The sequence below is a fragment of the Gymnodraco acuticeps genome, unplaced genomic scaffold (assembly GCF_902827175.1).
Source record: "Gymnodraco acuticeps unplaced genomic scaffold, fGymAcu1.1, whole genome shotgun sequence".
Taxonomy (NCBI): Eukaryota; Metazoa; Chordata; class Actinopteri; order Perciformes; family Bathydraconidae; genus Gymnodraco; species Gymnodraco acuticeps.
In genome coordinates, this window is record NW_022989894.1 from 3,692,776 (window position 1) to 3,710,478 (window position 17,703).

The following is a 17,703-nucleotide window of genomic DNA, read 5'->3' on the forward strand; positions in this document are numbered from 1 at the left end:
TCGAGACATTTTTATTTAGAATGAGATAAGTGTGGGTTTAAAATTGTGAGAGGACACTTGACTTTGAACAAGAAAACGTTTATTACTGCAAAGACGAATCACAAATCTTTAAGAAAACAACACTAAGAAGCTAGCCTGAGCTGAGATCTGAAATATTCAGAAAACCAAACTACATGTGTCTTTTATAGTTTCTATATTCATCAATACGACACACTAAATGATAATGTCTTTATAAATATAAAAGTCCCCCAATTGTCCTCGTTTTTTATGTAAAATACACAATACAAATCACCCTACACGCATTGGTTCGCTTGCCAATTTGAGAAGAAAAACGTAATGGCACACAAAAAGGTCACATTAAATTTGTGTGTATATATTATATCAGATACTATACATTATCCAAAAAAAAAGAGGAAAAAGAAATCACAAAAGCACTTTAGCCAACATATCTGATGAAATGTTCACCAAGAGAACAAATCAAATAATTAAGACACAAATAAATATACCTTTTTCAGTTTTTGATATATACATATGTTTGTCTAGGGTGAATCAAAAAAGAAAACCTTCCCCAAATGCCACTGCCAAATGCTTGTGCTTGCATTAGAGCGTGCTACAGATGGCCACGACTCACTAGACTGTCAAATGGCACTTGAAAACATCCAAATACAAATCTCAAACGGGTCACAGCATTCAGAAAATATCATTTGACAAAAGAAATCACCATCATGAGAAAAACGAGTCATCGGAGAGCATTTTACTTAGTCGCTCTCCTTGTTCAGTTCTGTACAATAAAAAGCTGTTTGCAGGTAATCTACCATGTGTAAACTACTGTGTGTGTGTGTGTGTGTGGCGTCACATCCAGTAAATAAATAGTCTGAGGACAGGTCTTTATGCTTCCCTGGGGTCTTCTCAGTGGCAGCACCTGTGTAATGAAATGTCTGCGCTGATAGCCTCTATCTGTAGCCCACCAGAGACCCAATAGTCGCCCAGGCCATCTGCTGTGGCCGGGGCGAAAAGAAAGGCACTGGAGTCTGCTCTGGGTCAGTGAAGCTGCCGTTATGTCCAGGTGAAGAGGCATCCTTCAGCTCCCGCTCCCGTGACAAATAAGGAACTGCTTTTTTTTATTTTTCTCTGGTTCAAAACAGGCTCCTTTGCAAACAGCTGTTACAAAAACAATCTTCTCGATTTCAAAGACACTGAGAAATAAAGTACAATTGTGTTGGCAGCATTAGCGTCAGTCCAGTGTTAACCATGAGATGCAGAAAGCAACAATATCACTGTCTGGCACATAGAGTCTAGAGTGGGAAAACAAAAACACCACCGTTTCTAGCAGCACATGGTAGGCGTGCAAGACCAGAAAGCACTTATGATCCTAAAGCACACAATTAAGATTTAAAGAAAACTTTTTTATAAGCCGTTTTCACTTCAGGCACAAAATAATACAAGTTCTATGTATATGACAAGGGAGCTGAAATTCCTATTTGAAAACAAATCCTTCAGTGGTACAAAGGTAAAAACGTGAAACAAGAAAAAGTATCCTGCTAAACCTTCCGCTTCCTAACGGGAACACATTATCCAGATTTACAACATCATTTCAGATTTAAAGTCGCAGACTGGACCTCATTTTTTTACAACGTCATTCTCAAAATATTCAGTGCATGTTGGAGTCGGTCAAATGAGCTCTTGGGTATGGGGTTGCAGTTATTTGTGATTTATGAGCAGCTCTGGAGAAAGTATAAGAGCTATTCTAAGTCTTACGTTTTCGTATGCATTCATTCTTATATTGGACATTTTCATTACTTTTCTCTGCAACGTGGCAGTTTATTACCAAAAGTCAGGAGGCAAGTTCCTTATGGCCGTGAACTGATGTAAAACTTAATGCCTCGGGCGTTCAACTTCCAGCTACTGAAAGTTCATTGACCTTTTCAAACTGCTCCGAGGAAAGCATGATTTGTTTGCGCTCAATTCTTAGATCTGGTAAACCAGACATTTCAAAATCACTAGACTCTGTGTAAGTCTATAAGAGGTGTACCGTAGGTTTAATCGATGAGCAAGGAATTTACTTTTCAGGTCCCCAAAGTGTCATTATCGAACAAAATACCTGCGAAAGTCTGCTGACCCAAAATCCTCTCTGACGTGCAGTGTTTTCTCCCCCACCCACACTTACTGCTTAGCTTCTTTACACAGGAACAGTATACAAAAAATGGCAAAGATCATCTAATATCTAAAGAAAACATTTGACAAGTGATGGAGCCTTCAGAAAGTGATTACAGAACATACAGTGCCAACCCTTTTTCTTTTTTAACCTTAAAAACATATCAACAAACAAAAGAACACAAAAACAAATCTGGTCCTCCTGTACAGTAGGTCTGCTGTTTGCAGTGGTATGATTCATTATCAGTAGTACCCTTTAAAATATGTTTTAACGGGTAAGCATCTCAACCAAAACACAATAAATATTAATAAATAAAACATTTCTGCAGAGAAATCGGCAGACCAAACACAAATCCTTTTTAGTAACAAAACGTCCCTATTCAGAGGATTAATCTCAATAATCTCCACGACATACAGTAGAATGCTAGAACAGTTCAAGTATAGATGTAGTCTAATGAATCACAAGTGAGTCCCCATGCCGTTTCACAGTCTATGAGCTAATTACAGAGGAGCTACGAAAAGAAACAATCACATATAAAGCAACAAATATATGTAGTGTATCATCATTATATATACTATACATATATATATCTATATATCTCTTTGAATATCACAAAATATCTACTTTTGGTCCACTGTACAAAGATGATCTTTAAACAGGGAACAAAGGGATGAAAGCATTTATTTTTTACGGGCTAAAAACGGAAAATGGAATGTATCAGAGGTGAGAGAAAAGCAAATGCAGTGTTTTCTCTGTCGCGTTGAGAGTTGTGCAGTACAGTGGTGTGTGTGCAATAAGGTTTGGTGACTGTGCTGCACGCGTCAAAGGGCTGGCACCACTGGTTTGAGGTAGGGTGACTGATGGATGTGTTCCAACACACACACACACACACAAGAACGCAGACACACAGGCGTATATACACATGTACATTAAAAAACACAGTGCAGACCTACGCATCCCACACAAACAAACACACCCGATAACGAAAGGCTAATGCAAGAATAGGCGTCAAGAGGGCAGAGTGAGGGCAGGAGCAAGGCTAAACAACCGCGATAAGTTAGAAGCTTTGTGGAGCTGATCCAGAGGAAACGACGACAGGTGAGTCTGCATCCCTCAGTCTCAGCACTGACGAGCCGGCCCAAATCCAGCCACGAGTCACCAGAAAGCCAAAATGTGTGGCCGGGACAATGCAGAGGGGGGGCTGTGGGCTCTCTGCAGCACACAGTCAGGACTACAAGGACAGCTGCATTTAAGGATAAGGCACTATGATAAAGCCGAGGTACATTTAATCCCTGACATTCCTTCTGCTCTGCAACATGGCACTGTGGGACAGGAAACAGCTCTCAGGTGGCCCCAAGTGGCTCACTCTCAGCTCCCTCGTGTTGGTTTGTTTTTTGGTCCTTTGTGAATTTAAGAAACTTCATTAAGACAAACTGTAAAATAACAGGGGAGCATGTCCAGTCGGGTTGTTTTTTAAGATTACTGCTGGTTATGTAAACCACACTGCAGAGCATCTAAAATGAAGAAAGGCAAGCGTTCTGCACGGGGTGCATAGAAAAGCTAGCGTTGAGAAAGTGTTTTTTTTTTACAGCTGGTCTCCTCAATCTCATTTCTATATACACACAAGAAGCAGCACAGGTATTCCATTCAGGGTTTCCGTAACTCAAATCTATCAGTGGGTGGGTGGCTACCATATCATTTTCCAACAGAACAGACAGAACTGTCTCATGATCCTTTTTTACCCGAACGCCATACATACAAAAAAAAAAGTCCTCCATTGGTTTTTAGCTACATACAATACTAAAAATATTTTGTTCAGCCAAACGGTTTTGCAGCAGTTGGAATGCATGTGGACATAAATCTGAATAAGGAGGGATTCATGGAAATAAAAATAAAACAATGATAGCACCATGAGTTTTGGGTAATACCAATTGAAAGTACAGCAGAACTATTTACAGCAGGTGAAGGTCTTGAGTCAATGGAGGACTCTGCTCCACTGGGACTAGTGACATGGATTTGAGCTCTGAGACATCAGTAGTAAGAAAGAGTTGGATTTCCCTTCAAGACAAAACCTTAAGAGGCATTAAGTCATATCTAGAGAGGAGACATTTAACGGGTCGAATTAGTCCTCCGCCAGCTGCCGCATTGCGATAGAGCACAGACTTATGGGATGACACCACATCCACAGGACAGCACATCTTCCTCATTTCAGCACTCCCCCCCCACTGATAGGGCGAGGAGAGCGTGTCCACACAAGGGCAGACAGAGACAATGCATGAGAGAGACGGAAACATCTAGACTTACAGAGGGGGGAGATATGTGGAGTGTGAGATAGCAAAAACAAGGCCAGACAAAGATGGCCGTGCCCTTAGACCCTCAGACGGAGGCGTAGGTGTTGCCCGTGGCGCTGCAGTGGCGGATGGTGGGCGTAGCGGCAGAGGGGGTGAGGATGTGCTCGCTGTGGTCCTGCGGGGGCTGGGGCAGCGAGTGGAGGACGCCCGGCTGGACCACCCCCACTACAGGGTGGGACCCGTCCTCCAGCGCCCCCACCTGGATCACCTGGATCACCTCGTGCTCAGACTTCTCTCGCTTGGCCAGAGGTTCCCCGCTCTCCTCCGGGTCGTCGTCTAAGTCGCTGTCCATCCCACTCATCTCATCTGGACAGGAGAAAACATCCCCTATTGAGTGTAGAGGCAGGAGGTTAAAGGAACGTTTCCTAGACAACTGTTTCTCACACGATGTGCTTGATACATTTAGTCACATACCTTTATCAATGTTAGCCAGGGACAAGGAGTTGAGGCTGTCAAACTGAAAAAAAACAGACAGTCATTTTTATTATTGGGCGCCATCAGGGATTCACATGTACTGTATTTCTAGTCTAGAAGAGATACTACATTGCCACTACGTTTTTTTGCACTACTCAATGCTGCTCGTCACTGTACCGCTTTTTTACATTAATTATTTGACCGTCTATGTTACTTGTAGTTATTCAATTTATCTTTTTTCTGCACTGTTAGTGTACAGTTGTATTATTATGCTGCTGTGTTTATTGTATCTTTGTAACTCTGGCACAACAATTTCCTTCGGGATAAATAAAGTCCTCTCTTATCTTATCTCTTTGCATTTAGGCAAACATCTCCTCTGGGTTGATTATTTATGAAAGGACCAACTATTTCACATCTATGTTTCTATCATATACTGTAATGCATCAATTTGGCACTACAATTCTGCAAAGTTAGGATGCCACAGTTGTACCTCTCCCATGACACCCATGAATGTCTCTCCAGTAGCTTGTGCCACGCGATGCTCCACCAGGTAAAACATGTACTCGTCGTACAGCAGGCGAATCAGGTGGAAGGAACCGAAGCTGGCAGCACTGCGCAGGGTCAGGTCCCTGATCACCATAGAACTGCAGAGACACAACAAAACATTGTCAGCATTTTGTGTTTTCAAAACCGAGATTCAGCATGGTTTTTCTTCTTCTGCAGACCTGTAGAAGGACCACTTGAGCAGGAACTGGCGAGCCGCCCTGGGGAAGCTGCTCCGGTGCTCGTAAGGCTTGAGCACCTGAGTGACCACATTCTCCAGCCAGGCCGCCCACTGCTCCAGAGAGCTCTGCTGCTGCAGGGTGGCCTTGAAGTCCTGCTCCAAGTGCTGAACAACCCCCTCCTCACACTGGCACACCCACGATGCCTGCTCCTGTACAGCAACACAGAGAAAGGACCGGAGGTAAACACTTGTATATCGAAGATAAAAGAACACATTATTTTGATTAATATGACGGAATGGTATGGTACAAGCACTGGCGTTGAATATTCAAACACAAAGATCTGTTCTGACCTGTACGTTTGCAAAGTCAACACGGTTGAGATCACTCAGCATCTGGTTGATCTGGGATGTGTTTTGCAAAACAGCACGTGCCGCCTGAGCCAGGTGGTTCAGAGATGTGTATCTGCGCAGTGTTTGCGCAAAGGCACTAACAGCGGCAATCTGTGGAGAGCACACATAAGCCCAGATGTTAACTCCTGCAAGTAAACTAATACTTAATCAGTCCACAGGCAAATACTTGTTCAGCACAAAACCCTGAATGAGCTGGAGCTCTCATTTGTATTTGCAAAAACGTCCTTTATTCAGCACATATAAGCTCAGATATTAACTCCTGCAAGTATACACTCCTCTGATAGTATGGGTAGCACTTCCACAAGAGGTCAACTTTGTAAAAAGTGTACCTTGGTCTGGATCATTCTCTGTGGAATGGCATTCATGGCATTATTGAGCCAACCTTCCAGGCTTTTGGCAAAGTTGCGAATGGCTTGAGTCAAGGCACCTGAAGAAAAACAGAAACAGTTGTTACCTACAATTGTGATTACCTAAAAAACAAAACAAAATGAGAGGTGTGTATGGCAGTGGCTCACTGGGAATAGGTCTCAGGACATCAGGAATGAGGATCTCCACAAGGGCCTGGTACATCAGATGGTCACAGGTGCTCATCCATTTGAGTACAGCCTCGTTTCTGCACAGTTCCAATAGCTGAGAGTGGGGCAGCCGAGCTTCAATCTCACTTAAGCTGCTGAAGAATGAACAAACCAGATTTAGAAAAAACCTTAAACGTTCAAATTATCCTAAAGTTGATTCGATTTGTTAATATTTCCCTTTAGCAAAAAACTAAGAGACGTCAAGAAAAAGAAAAAATCAACATTATACTGTATGAGTCAACAAGCCTCACCTGTTTTCTGTTATAGTTTCCCCCTCTACAGAGTCAGGGGGAGAATAACGCCAAAATGTCTGCCACAGCTTCTCAATTAGACTGAACTGCAGGTTGACGACCACATCCAGGATAGCCTGAAACAAAAGCAGAAAACAGTGAATGTTTTTTCATGCAGATTACTTGTCAAATGTATTTAGTGATGTACAAATCAAAACCTCTCCACATTATCCTCAAGCTATCTGAATGGCTAGTCACCTCAATCAGCAGTTGTGAGGTCATTATTTAAGTGAACTGACCCCTGTAGATGTCTTGATCCCTAGTTTTCCAGACATTAGGACCGGTGTGATTGAAAACCTCATAAGACGAAGAGGAAATCCTGTTCCAAAATGCCAGCAGCTGGCATTTGTGGATTTTTGTCACAAAAAAACGTATGACCTTTGTTTAAGTTTCCAGGCTCAGAATCCAGCCAGAGCCAAAATAGTTGGTCTTTTTGGATTTGTAAAAATGCTGTTCAGAAGTTTTAAACTAGTAAATGTGCAGTTATAATCCATATTGGCAAATGACAGCATGTATATACAGGGAAAAAGTGGAAGTGCTATAGATTTAGAGGGTGGTGAAATGCAGGTAGTCCAGGCAGATCAATGTATAGTCAAAATGCCACCATAGTCATATTGATGATGCTGCATCAACCAATGCTGCAATATTGAAAGGGATTACTTAGCTTTCTTTGAGCTGTGAAGAGGGACCGACCCCCTGTTCTCCCTGTTAATTACACTCATGCGCCAAAGTGAGCTGTAGTGACATATCAGTGATTATTAAAAGATCTGCCCTTTCTCTCACCTCACAGTGCTCTCTGTAAAGGGACTGGAGAGCTTTCACATCCTCTGGGCTGATGTTCTCGGTATTGCTCTGTCCAACGTCCAGCTCTACAAAGTCAGGGAGCGCCCGCGATGCATCTGTGGGAGGAATGACAAAAGGAATTCACATAACGCTCAGTATTTCTCAGTGCATCTTGTGTTGTTTTGCAGATACATAGAAAGCTGCAGACCTAAGAACTGCTGGTGGTGTTGACTCTGTGCGATGACTGTTTGCTCCTCTGCACCAGGCTGGGGCTGGCCTCCAGCTGTGTAATTCTCCCCGGAGCAGCCATCAAACTTCTGCACCGGCTTGAACCTGAAACCACATGGCTCACAAATCAGTATCTATAAGTAAGTACTGAAGGTCTGTATGCGTGCGTAGGTAAAGAATTTCCAAAATTGGGATCAATAAAGTATCTATCTATCTCGTTGCCTGTGTACCTCTGTTTCTGCTGGACTGGCTGCTGTCTGAGGGCCATATACTGCATGTCTTCTTGAAGTCTATTGAGTGGCGAGTCCGGTTTCACACGTATACCATAGTAATGATATTTAGAGTTCCCTCTGCAAGAAAAAAAACTAATATTAACACACAATGACACATGGATGGAGGAGACTATCAAGGGTTGGATGAATGACAATAGTAAGAGGGTGAAAGCTGGTGAAAATCTCACACTTTTCTTAAGAAATTGAAACATTTGAGAGCTAACCTTGTCCCAAGGCGCCTTGTACGGAGTCCCATGAAGATGGAGCGAATGAGTTTGCCAAAAGAGGCTGCATTGACAGGGTCCAGTTTCTGCTCCTGGCAGTGGCGCAGATAGTGATTGTAGAGGGTGGAGCGTGGTAGACTTACGCCCTCTGCTGTCTCGTAATTGTCCAACAGCCACTGGAGCTACACGGGGAAAGACGTTGTTTTTTTCTCAAGAGATTCACAATCTGGTCCATGCTAACTTTGTGGACAGACCTCGGACTAATGTTGGTTCATCACACTTCTGCAAAAGCATTTCTACAGCAGCGTTTAAAACAAAAGTCACAATTAAAATCTCAGCAAAAACAGCAAGAACCACATCAAACTGAAATGTATACAGAGTTAAGAGAGAAGGAAAGAAAAAGAAAAAAGAATTGCGAGGGCAGGCATTCGTAAAAGCAACTTACATGGCTGTTGAGCAGCGAGCTTCTCTGACTGGATAAACCCTCAGATTTTTGGAGTGTCTCAATCGCCATTTCAATCTGATAAACCATGGAGCACAGGACAACAAAATGTAAGAGGGGGGAAATGAAAACAAAAGCAAGAAAAAAAGGAATAGACACATTTGTATCCACTAGCAAAAATAAAGAGATCACAAAGCAAGCACCACTAAACCCAAGCAGAGCAGGACTTCCTGTCATGTAAGGACAATCTTTGCTTAGTTGAGAAACGGAGACAGAGGTTCAAATCAGGACATTCATTATTGATAACTGACAGACACAAGTCCTTCAGATTCCACTAGCAGAGATCCACTTCAACAACAATCATGTGTGGAGAAAATCTAGACTTCATTACAAATGGCTAAAGGCAGTGTGCCAAGTTCATTTGGTATTCACATTTTAACAAACAGCCCAGCATTGTGTTTCAGTATGAAGATTTCATTGTTACAATACTCTTTCCATTATTAAAATATACAAATTAGTAATAGAAACAAAGCCCTGCATATCTTGAATATTAAATACTAAGGGTTCAAATGTGAATATTGTTGGCAGTAGCTGACACAGCCTACGCTGCACAGTGCATATATCAGCAAAGGAGCATCGCCAGAGATACAACACGACACCATAGAGGGGGTGCACATAAATGTTTTCCCTTTTTAATGCGACAATATATTTGTAAACACTAAAGCATGACACACATATTGAGTTCAAATATGGAACACCGGTGGAGATTGCCGTCCTAGATGTTTGGATAAAACTAGTGCAAAGATCAATAAAGTATGACAGAAACAGAGCATCTGTGTTGATAGTGAGAGTCTGGGAAAACTAAAAACGGTGTGGGTCTAAACAGGGAAAGTTTAGAGTTTAGACCCACATAGGGTTAGTGTAAGTCTATCATCAAAGCAGGCAGGTAGAGATAGGCTAGCGGCCCATTTATTGAGTGATTAGCACTTACAGTGGCGGGTGAAGCTCTTGCTGTCTGGGTGGCAGGGTGGGGTCCAGCGTTGTCCATGATGTAAGAGCCAGGACTGGTGCTGATTACCTGACCCCCCGCCAGGTTCATGCTCATCCCTCCATTGCCCCCTCCTCCATTGTTGGTCATGCCATGAGATGTCACCACAGTGGACACTTGTGATGAGCTTCCCTGTGTGTCGAAGTAGCTTCCTCCACTGTTCTGGCTGTACAGCTGCGGCTCCGAGTACGAGTAGGTTCTTCTGTTCAGAAAGAAGAGAGGTTAGTCAATGTGCCAAAAATAAAACTGAGGGATATGAATAATTAGGGAAATAAGAAACATTTTTATTATGGCTCTCAAATTAAGTTTTTTTTTTTCTTGCATCAACATTGTTTTTTTTAAACGAGTGTTTCTAAGAAAAACTGTCAGTGACTCATAAGGACAGCTGATTTAGCTGTTGAAGACATTGCAGCAAAATAGGACCTTTGATTGAGCTCCCAATACAAAAGTGAAGTATTTAATGTTTAATCAAAATCAGTGTTTCTTAGTTTTGCAAAACACCTATCAGGTCTATAGGGAGGTACACACAAAACGCTCGCCACAACTGGGACAATCCAGAATATATTATCATTTTAATGGATTTGCTTTTCAAAATATCATGAAATATTTTGTATTACTTCAATTATTTTTTGATTTGGGTGACCCTTACTTGCCTGGTGCTCAGGAGGCTCATTTGTCTGGCTCTTTAGAGTATGTATTATTTTGTTTTTTAAGCATTAAGCCTGGCGGTGCCCCTTACACGACTGTTTCTACCAGCAGCTGAGGTCACCTAGAGTATCCGTGTTCGTGTCTGTATCACAGTAGGACAAACACACTGGGGACCCTGGTGTAGCATCAGCACTTACAAACACAGGCCTACTTCTGGTCATGTTCAGGTGGCTGAGCACAATCAAACACACTCCCCTCATAAAAGAAAAACGAACACAGAACACAGAACACAAATGCACTCCAACCGACATCATGTGCTTGTGACATGAATGATTGGTTTGAAGAGACTTGAGAGCAGGCTGCGGAGACGTAGCGCTAATATTTGTGGAGTGGTGTAAGAGCAGAGCTGAGACTGACTCACATGTTGCCATTGGTGTAGACGCCACTGTTTTCCTCCACATACTGCACCTGTGCTGGGTAAACATGCTGAACCTGTTGAACAGTCTGGGCCTGGCAAGACAAATTGCAAGAGTGGCAAATTCATTAGTAAAGGCACATAATGCACAGGTAACCATAGACATGCACACACATATTCAGTGGTGTAAAGTAACTAAGTACATCTACTCAAGTACTGTACTTAAGTACAATTTGCAGGTACTTTACATGAGTATCTCCATTTTCTGCTACTTTATACTTCTACACCACTACAATTCAGAGGCAAATACTGCACTTTACTACACTACATTTATTAAATACATTTAGTTACTTAGCAGATATGGATTAATGATATAAAATATAATAATCACTTAAATAAGACTTTAGTTACACATGGAATACATTCACAAGCTAACCTGCAGTATACAAAGTCATTACAACTAGCTGCACCTTTGCCAGCTGTGAAAAACACATGAATGCATCAATAATCATGATCAAAACATATAATATATAAAATATTTCTGTTCTTTTACTTGAGTAATGTTTTGATTGCAGGTCTATTACTTGTAACAGAGTATTCCTACACTCTGGTACTTCTACTTTGACTAAAGTACGAGATCTGAGTCACATGCAGTCACATCTGCAACCCCCCAAAGGAACAATCACAGCAGGCTGGATGTACCTGTTGCTGGACAGGCACCTGCTGTGTGGAGCCTGTAGGCTGGACAGGCACGGTGGTCTGAAGAGGGACGGTGGAGGTGGAGTCAGCGCCTGCTTCAGGGGTCTGCATGGCGCCTACATTAGACAGAGAACACAGTGTTACTGTACATAGATAATGGCCACAATTACAGAACACTCAACATACCGGTTTAACTGGCACAGCAACTTTAGATCCACTAACAACAACATAATAGTCTTATAGCATCACTGAGCAAACATCGATAACTCACTTAAACAGAGTAAACTCACACATGGGTTGTATTCTTCTGGTTGTTGTTGAAAAACTGATTTATAATCTACAAAAAGGACTGCACGGATTACTTTGTTTTACACCCTCTTATTAAATAAATAGTCATAAAATGACATCAAACTCTAATATCTTAAGTTTAAACCCTATCCTTAACACATGTCTAAAACATATTGCTTTAATAACAAACAGGTAGTGGTGCATCTACAATAGTACACGACAAATGCTTTGTATAGAAGAAAACTATTCTAATAATCATCATGATTTGGTTAGCCTAGCGCAGCACATAAAAGGTCTCTAAAGATAAGGGTAAGCGTAATGTTTTACCACAAATCACTTAAGTTTTACTCAATGCTACTCAACACTGATTCTACCCAGGCACCTGTTTCTGCTTTGTGGTACTTAATGTACTAAGAGCCTCATGCATCAGTGACACATGGTCTTGTCTCCATGTTCACAGCCATAAAACAAGTTAATATTTAACAAACTCCAAATAGATGCTGCTTCCCTCAGTTCCCACTGCTACAGGTTAAACGTTAGTTGAGATAAGAAGGCCCGGATCTAAGAAAAGTTCCCTAAAAACATATGGAAGTTACATCATTTTCAAGATAGCAGCATTACTAGTAATAAAAGACTTACTAACTAAAGCTTAAGTAAACTGTTTTGATGGATAAGAATGTGACGAGACACCGATGGTGGACCTGTGTTTGTGAGTTAATAATAGCAAGGCTACCATCACCCATTCCTTCCAGGGAAAGGCCGCCTCCTCCACATCACAGTTTCCACAAACAAGCCTCTCTTGGTTAATTAAGCTGGGTCTCCTAACAGCCTCAAATTTCTCCAGGGACAGCCTGCCCCTTCCCCTTATCTTCAATATCATACCGGCCTTTTTCTCGGGAAGAAGGCTATCACTCTTGTTCGTGTTGGGGTGATTAACCTCAAAGTTTGACTTGCTGAGTCAATCTTTTCCACCGCACTGAGCCCGTGAGACACAGCAAGGCAGCAGGCAGAATCTGCATTTGTTTCTTTTACATACAGAGGCTCTGAGATCCATCAACACAAAGCCGCTCGCTTCCAGCATGACTTTTTGTAACACCTTAGGGAGGGGAAATGACACTGCTAGACACTAAAGTCTAGTTGTGGAGACAAAAATACTACTATCCGGTTCAAATGTTCATATTGTGCGATTTTAACAAGATACTGTAAATTATGACAATCAATTCAGCAGAATTACAATCCTGTGGTTAAAATGTCAAACAACACATTAAACCGTCAGCTTACTATGCTTACTATGCTTACTATAGCCCAATGCTAAAAAGAAAATACTTTTAACGAGAGCAGACTGAAGACTTGATGTATATTCCACAGTGTTAAGCTAAAGTGCATGGCCCCAACTGAGCCCACCTAATCGAGGCAAAAAGCCCCTACAACACACACACACACACACACACACACACACACACACACACACACACACACACACACACACACACACACACACACACACACACACACACACACACACACACACACACACACACACACACACACACACACACACACACACACACACACACACACACACACACACACACACACACACACACACACACACACACACACACACACACACACACACACACACACACACACACACACACACACACACACACACACACACACACACACACACACACACACACACACACACACACTCCCTTGTGGCCCACTTAAATGCTGTGCTCCACTGAGCAAGTGCAAGCCCTACAAAGACACAGAGGAACAAAAGCCACCAAGGAGGGCAACATTTTGCCCTGCATTTTCCCCCCCCCTCTATTCATCTGCAAACATTACAAGCAACATAAAAAAGGTGCAAGGTTCACAGTCGCAGATAAAAACACAGAACCATAATTTGCTTTTCTAATGATCATGTATTATGAAGGTGTAGTGTGATAGACCAAGTTCAGAAATAGGAGCTGGGGAACCAGGTCGAAAAGTACACCTTACACAAAATCTCTACCTCTCACACACACACTGTACATGCAACCCCAGGCAAGACAGGAGCATGATCAGGTGCTAGTGCAGCAGGAAAACAGGTGGGGGAGATGTAATTGGGAACTGACGTGGGGGGAGGTATGCAAAGTGCTGTGTTTGTTTAAGAGTTAAGCTTTCAGATTGTAAAAACAAACTGTTAGTGACTCATACGGACAGCTGATTTAGCTGTTGAAGACATTGCAGTAATATAGGACCTTTAATTGAGCTCCCAATACAAAAGTGAAGTTTTTCATGTTTAATCTTTTTTTATATTACAGGACAAGAAGAAAAAGTCAAAGTCAAATGTCAACATTTCTGGAAGTGGCCTGACCTAGGTTACAAAGTAGGTCCAAGCTGTTATTGCCAGATGTGGGTTATGGGAAGAACAAACAAGGACTTCTCTTCTTTCATCAATAATATACATTATAGCTGGCAGGCTGGGGAAAATAACAAACCAAACATGCTGTATTCTGCTAAGCCATGAAAATGGATGAGTGAATAATTGAATTAATCAGCCCCTCTTTAAGTGATTGGAAATGTAACAGGATCCAGGCAGCAGGTGGCATGGTACTATTTCTGCGCTGCTGGACTACAGGTAAGTGGTAACGTGATCTGATAACTAGCAGTTCCCCACATCCTGTTATCTGTGTGTGTGTTGTGAGGGGTGTCTGTACATGACCTATTTTGGGTTGCATGTGTACCAATTAATTCATATGTTAACAATATTTAAGGGTTTACCTACAGTATATGTTAGAAATGGTATGGGTGGTATTTCTGATCCAACTTGATAAAAATTGTTTGACGATACAAAACCTAAATATGCTACAATTTATGAGAAAACTATATTCTAAGGACAATCAAATTGTATTTACTGTGTGTGAAAGAAACATACAGAAAGGCCCACACACACACACACACACACACACACACACACACACACACACACACACACACACACACACACACACACACACACACACACACACACACACACACACACACACACACACACACACACACACACACACACACACACACACACACACACACACACACACACACACACACACACACACACACACACACACACACACACACACACACACACACACACACACACACACACACACACACACACACACACACACACACACACACACACACACACACACACACACACACACACACACAAAAATGAAACCAAGTCCCTTGACTAATTCGACCCACCCACAGGATTGAGGAATCCTAAAAGTTTTTATAATTGTTGTTTTATTTGTTGGTCCTGTTTCTTACAATTGATATTATGTCACTATGTTTATGTGTGCACCATATACACCAAGGCACCTCGTATGTGTTTACCTACAAATAAACATCAGAAATAAGAATACAAAATATGGCTGCTTATTGGCTTGTATCAGAACCTGCTTCTGATTCAATGCAATACACATGTTTTTGATTCTGATTCTAATGTTTACTATATTATAGTGAGTAACAGGAAAAACAGCAATTTTTGATTGAAATGTAGTCGAATTGTTTCTTTTACCCGAAGTAAATTAGCCTAAAATAAATCTGGCAAAATTAAGAATAATATCTCTACAGTAAACATGTCCTCCCTCCGGACAGTGTCATGCTGGATTGAGTACACCCCTTTCCCTTTTTGCGCACCCAGAAATAAACATGGACACCAATACACACACACTGAAAATATAAAATGTAATATTTAAATAGTTTGTCAATAACAATAAATCCATTGCAGATACAGCTTGTCGTTACCAGCCGAGGTACAGAATGTGAAATGCAGAATAACGAAATGATTCGGTAAAACGGGGAGTAATATTGAGGTATTTAATGTTTTTTATAAAGGCAGGCGTTTTTCCTCAAACCTGACCAATGCGAAAATTAGCCTTGTGTTATCAAATTAGCTTATCGTAGCCATCTGATGCCACAAAGAGTGCAGACGGAGAGCTAGCGAAGCTTTCTTGCTCCCTAAGACAAAAGGGAAAGTAATGGCTTAGCTATTGTCAATAGCAGTTAGTGTATGGAAAGCTAGCTTACAGCACTTTCATTTGCTGGTCGACGTTATTGATGTTATAACACCAACACGATTTAACAACATACACTTGCAATATCACCGTAACATTAGCCAAAAATGGGATACCAACAGGCATTGTAAAAGGGCAACGCTGGCGTTAGCAACCTAGCAACAACAGACACCTGCTCCTGCTCCAGCTGACCAGCTAGCATCAGTGACTAGCCCAGACCTACGCTACCACCCAGCATGGTAAGTTTAAGCAAATAAGTTACATGGAAACCCGTTTTCTACCACACAGACTAACGTTTAGGTCAGTTTGAGCCGACATCAACAATTGAGAGAACATAGCTAGCAGGAGCTAGCGAGCAGGACCTCTCACAGCTGTGGGTATCTACAGGCAACGTTAGCAAGCAGGCTACCACGTCACAAAGAAACACCCTCGCTAGCAAACTACCCGAGCTATCCACCGAGCCTTCATTCAGCAGCAGACAAAACATAAACTACAGCATTCAAATCTCCCCCATGCAATTAGCCCATGAAGCGAGAAAGGACTTGATTTAGAGCTAATAATAGTATAACATGTATACAAACCTGAGCTGTGGACTGGTTGATGAAGATGAGGATGGTGGAGGAGGTGGTAATGATGGAGCGAGAGGTTGTTGTTGGTGGGTTACAGTCGCCAGGACTACGGTGACTATGGCGCTGCCTCACTGGGCAACAGTTGCTATAAAACTCACCGGGAGCGCGCACCCTAACCAGGCAGGTGGGAGGAGATTAAAGCGCACTTAATACAGCCTTACGGATATTAAATCACAACGAAATACATATGTTTAGTATAATGGGAATATATTACGAGGATGGTTATTCTACCCGAGCCTTAGCGCTAGGTCTTATTTATTTAGAGACTTTTAATAATCGGTTAGTCTGAGTCATTTTATCCACACGAAATAATAAAAGTATTATAAGCACCATAACGTGATCCATGACCGTCATCATTTGGTTATAGTATATTAATGACTTTATTTTCATATGTATAGGCCTTTGCATATATTTATAGTATTGCTTGTGCTTCAATTTAATTATTTGCTGAAATTATTTGCTTGTATTGTGATCTTTCAAGGATGTCAAATGTAGTTTCATGTTCGCCAAATTGAGGACAAGGTTAGGTTTATCTGTTTAAATCTGCTTATTTATGTAATTTGCATACTAGGGAACTAGCAAAATATGCTCCTAAAACAATTGGAACAAATAACTCAGTTTGCCAGATCTCTTAGCATTCATTTTAATTTCACCTACTACCAAATTATTAAATACAAAGCAAAATAGTACATAATCATAAGAATATATATCCTATTCAAATGTTTGGTAGCATCCTAAAAAAGACTGATTTGAGAGCTAAACAACATAGCATTTTGTCCAAATAAAAAAGAGACCTATTTTAATGACTTCCCACATTATCGAGAAGAATAAAGTAAATGGCAAAACATTTTAAAGGAAAAATGGGGATGAAACTGGTGCTATTATACAAAAAAAGCTCATAGAATGATTGCCTTATTCCATCAGTTGTGTGTGAATTTGTAACCACAAAGTACAGGCAGTGCCTATATTTACAATGCCAGATGGTTGGATAGGCTAAGGGTGAATACCATTCTGCGTCATGTTGCATTTTG

The 17,703-nt window shown here is 41.5% G+C and overlaps 1 protein-coding gene across 2 annotated transcripts; it reads right to left on the reverse strand.

The window, feature by feature from the left end:
• Positions 1 to 62: 62 nt before the first annotated feature.
• On the reverse strand, positions 63 to 16,747 carry rfx3 (regulatory factor X, 3 (influences HLA class II expression)). Of its 2 annotated transcripts, none has more exons than XM_034203860.1 (17): positions 16,625 to 16,747; positions 11,683 to 11,795; positions 10,987 to 11,075; positions 9,861 to 10,116; positions 8,873 to 8,947; positions 8,428 to 8,609; positions 8,162 to 8,281; positions 7,912 to 8,036; positions 7,704 to 7,819; positions 6,882 to 6,997; positions 6,571 to 6,725; positions 6,385 to 6,482; positions 5,996 to 6,145; positions 5,646 to 5,854; positions 5,411 to 5,564; positions 4,921 to 4,963; positions 63 to 4,833 (listed from the first exon to the last, which is right to left on the reverse strand). In XM_034203860.1, exons 2-17 carry the CDS (start codon positions 11,788 to 11,790, stop codon positions 4,532 to 4,534), a joined length of 2,298 nt encoding a protein of 765 aa, XP_034059751.1. In that variant the 5' UTR covers positions 11,791 to 11,795; positions 16,625 to 16,747; the 3' UTR covers positions 63 to 4,531. The 2 variants fall into 2 exon arrangements, with proteins under 2 accessions (XP_034059751.1, XP_034059743.1); XM_034203852.1 differs by having other exon boundaries at positions 9,861 to 10,119.
• Positions 16,748 to 17,703: the final 956 nt, after the last annotated feature.